Source organism: Belonocnema kinseyi, chromosome 2 (assembly GCF_010883055.1).
Source record: "Belonocnema kinseyi isolate 2016_QV_RU_SX_M_011 chromosome 2, B_treatae_v1, whole genome shotgun sequence".
Lineage (NCBI taxonomy): Eukaryota > Metazoa > Arthropoda > Insecta > Hymenoptera > Cynipidae > Belonocnema > Belonocnema kinseyi.
Window position 1 is genome coordinate 131,767,246 of NC_046658.1, and position 2,965 is coordinate 131,770,210.

Here is a 2,965-nt window from a genome sequence, read left to right on the forward strand (position 1 = left end):
GACATTAGAGCACTGTCGTATACTTTGACGAGTCCACCTCGTCGCGTCTGCAGCGAAAATCTAGAATAAACAAGTTATTTAAATGAATAATTAAATGAAGTGATACTTCGTACTTGGAAATATTTTTAATATTTGGGATCCTTTTTTAAATAAATTTATTCCATCTATGATTGATAGTGTAAACCCTAACTTCAAAGGGCTGGATAAGAAAAATTATTTCCGCAAAAAAGTACTCTCTTCCGGGCGGAGTCAACTTGCAAGGCAAAGCAGACGTTCTTTAGCGGAAGTCTCGCCGCTAAGAAAACAGCATTTAGAAACTGGAGAAAAATGCTCAGTTTGTAATTCATTCTTAATCAGAGTGTTTGCTTAAAGGAGTAATTTAATTTCCGGATTTTCTCCCTGTCTATTTTCCATTTTACCGGTCTGGAAATTATTAATTTTTTTCAAATTTCCATTTGCTTTTTCGGTCCATTGGGTTTTGGATGACTATTTTCTTTTTCTCTATCTTTTTTCCTCTTTTTATAAATTTGCGTCTAATGATCCGGAAAGAAGATAATTTGGAGTCTAATTTTGATTTGTAAGCTTTTTTGTGTTCTGTTTTTGGTGCATAAAAGAATTCGAAACAAAGTTGATAAAAAGGAGAGAAAAAACATTCTGTAAAATCGAAATAACCATTTAGAATTGAAACAATTCTCCAATCCTGAATAGAAGTGTTGCTAAATTGAGACCAAAATCGTTTGATAAAAAAAAAAAGTTAGCCAGGGTCGAGGAAACGGAAGTGGAAGTTGACAATATCAAAGTGACACTGAGCAAAAATTAGAGTAAATTCAAGCTGCGGATTGCAATAAAAAATACAATTTCCAGTTTAAAAAATAAAATAAAATGATTGGAAGATTTTAATTTTCTAAATACGGGTACACAAAGTTTGATGTAAAAAAGTTAGCTGATTTTGAGAAAAGCGACTGAGAATTTTGAAAATAAAATTTCGTGGGTTTTCAAAATTCGCTTTGGATAGCGATTAAAAAACGAATTCTCAATTGTTGGCAGCAATAACATTTTCTTAACTATTGAATAAAAAAAATTATCTTTTGAAAAATTGTTTTATTCGAATGTGAATTTGATTTTTCAGGAATTTTTAATACAATAAAATAATTTTCAAAATACTTCTATAAAAAATATTCATTTAAATTTCATGGTTGTAGATTGGAAGGTAGGTAGGTATTGGGCAATATGGAAGGAACCTTTGTGTATCCCGTCAATGCAAAAATGCACGGTTCATTTAATCACAATATTATTTCCAAATTATAAATTTCTATTAAAAGCATAGTTTTCAGTTTCAAGGTCGTCAATCGGATGAAAGGTATTGAGCGATAAATGAAAAAAATTCAAAAAATTTCAGTTAGTAATTCAATCCCAACTTTATTTCCCAACTTAAACATTATTATTTTTTTATTAATTTGATGTTTTGAAATACTTGTATCAGAAGAAGGTTCAAGTTTCACGATTGTCGATGGGAAAAAAGGTATTGAGCGACGAAGAAAAAACCTTTTTGTGTCCCTTCAGTTCAAAAATTGAAAATTTTCCAGTTTTTAATTCAATCCTAACGTTATTCCCTAATTCAAAAAGTATTATGTTTGTATTAATTCTATATTTTCAAATACTTCTATTGAAAGTATAGGTTTCAGTTTCAAGGTCGTTGATGGGATGGAAGGTATTGAGCGATAAATGCAACATTTTCCAGGTAGTAATTCGATCCTAATGCTCCCTAATTCAAAAACTATTATGTTTGTATTTATACTATACTTTCAAATGCTTCCATTAAAAGTATAGGTTGCAGTTTCAAGGTCGTTGATGGTATGGAAGGTATTGAGCGATAAATGCAACATTTTCCAGGTAGTAATTCGATCCTAATGCTCCCTAATTCAAAAACTATTATGTTTGTATTTATACTATATTTTCAAATGCTTCTATTAAAAGTATAGGTTTCAGTTTCAAGGTCGTTGATGGTATGGAAGGTATTGAGCGATAAATGCAACATTTTCCAGGTAGTAATTCAATCCTAATGCTCCCTAATTCAAAAACTATTATGTTTGTATCTATTCTATATTTTCAAATGCTTCTATTAAAAGTATAGGTTTCAGTTTCAAGGTCGTTGATGGTATGGAAGGTATTGAGCGTTAAATGCGAAAATTAACAAATTTCCAGTTAGTTATTCAATCCTAACATTATTTCCCAACTTGAAGACTATTATGTTTGTATTAATTTGATGTTTTGAAATGCTTGTATCAGAAGTAGGTTCAAGTTTTACGATTGTCGATGGGACAAAAGGTATTAGGCGATGAAGAAAAAACCTTTTTGTGTCCCTTAAATTCAAAAATTCAAAAATTCAAAATTTTCCAGTTTGTAATTCAATCCTAACGTTATCCCCTAATTCAAAAACGATTATGTTTGTATTAAATTATATATTTAAAAAATACTTCTATTAAAAGTATAGGTTTCAGTTTCAAGGTCGTTGATGGGATTCAAGGTATTGAGCGATAAATGCAAAATTTTCCAGGTAGTAATTCAATCCTAATGATATTCCCTAATTCAAAAACTATTATGCTTGTATTAAATTATATATTTTAAAATACTTCTATCAAAAGTATAGGTTTCAGTATTAAGGTCGGCGATGGGATGGAAGGTATTGAGCGATAAATGCAACATTTTCCAGGTAGTAATTCAATCCTAATGCTCCCTAATTCAAAAACTATTATGTTTGTATTTATTCTATATTTTCAAATGCTTCTATTAAAAGTATAGGTTTCAATTTCAAGGTCGTTGATGGTATGGAAGGTATTGAGCGTTAAATGCGAAAATTGACAAATTTCCAGTTAGTTATTCAATCCTAACATTATTTCCCAACTTGAAGACTATTATGTTTGTATTAATTTGATGTTTTGAAATACTTGTATCAGAAGTAGGT

General features: G+C 29.9%; 1 protein-coding gene across 1 annotated transcript in view; it reads right to left on the reverse strand.

Moving 5' to 3' along the window:
* The window catches only part of LOC117167471, an 84,839-nt gene that overhangs the window by 5,843 nt on the left and 76,031 nt on the right, over positions 1–2,965 (reverse strand). Inside the window, exon 4 of the mRNA XM_033352438.1 lies at positions 1–60. This exon is cut by the window's left edge and continues 2 nt beyond it. Coding sequence (XP_033208329.1) covers positions 1–60 — 60 coding nt within the window. The remainder of the gene's footprint in view (positions 61–2,965) is intronic.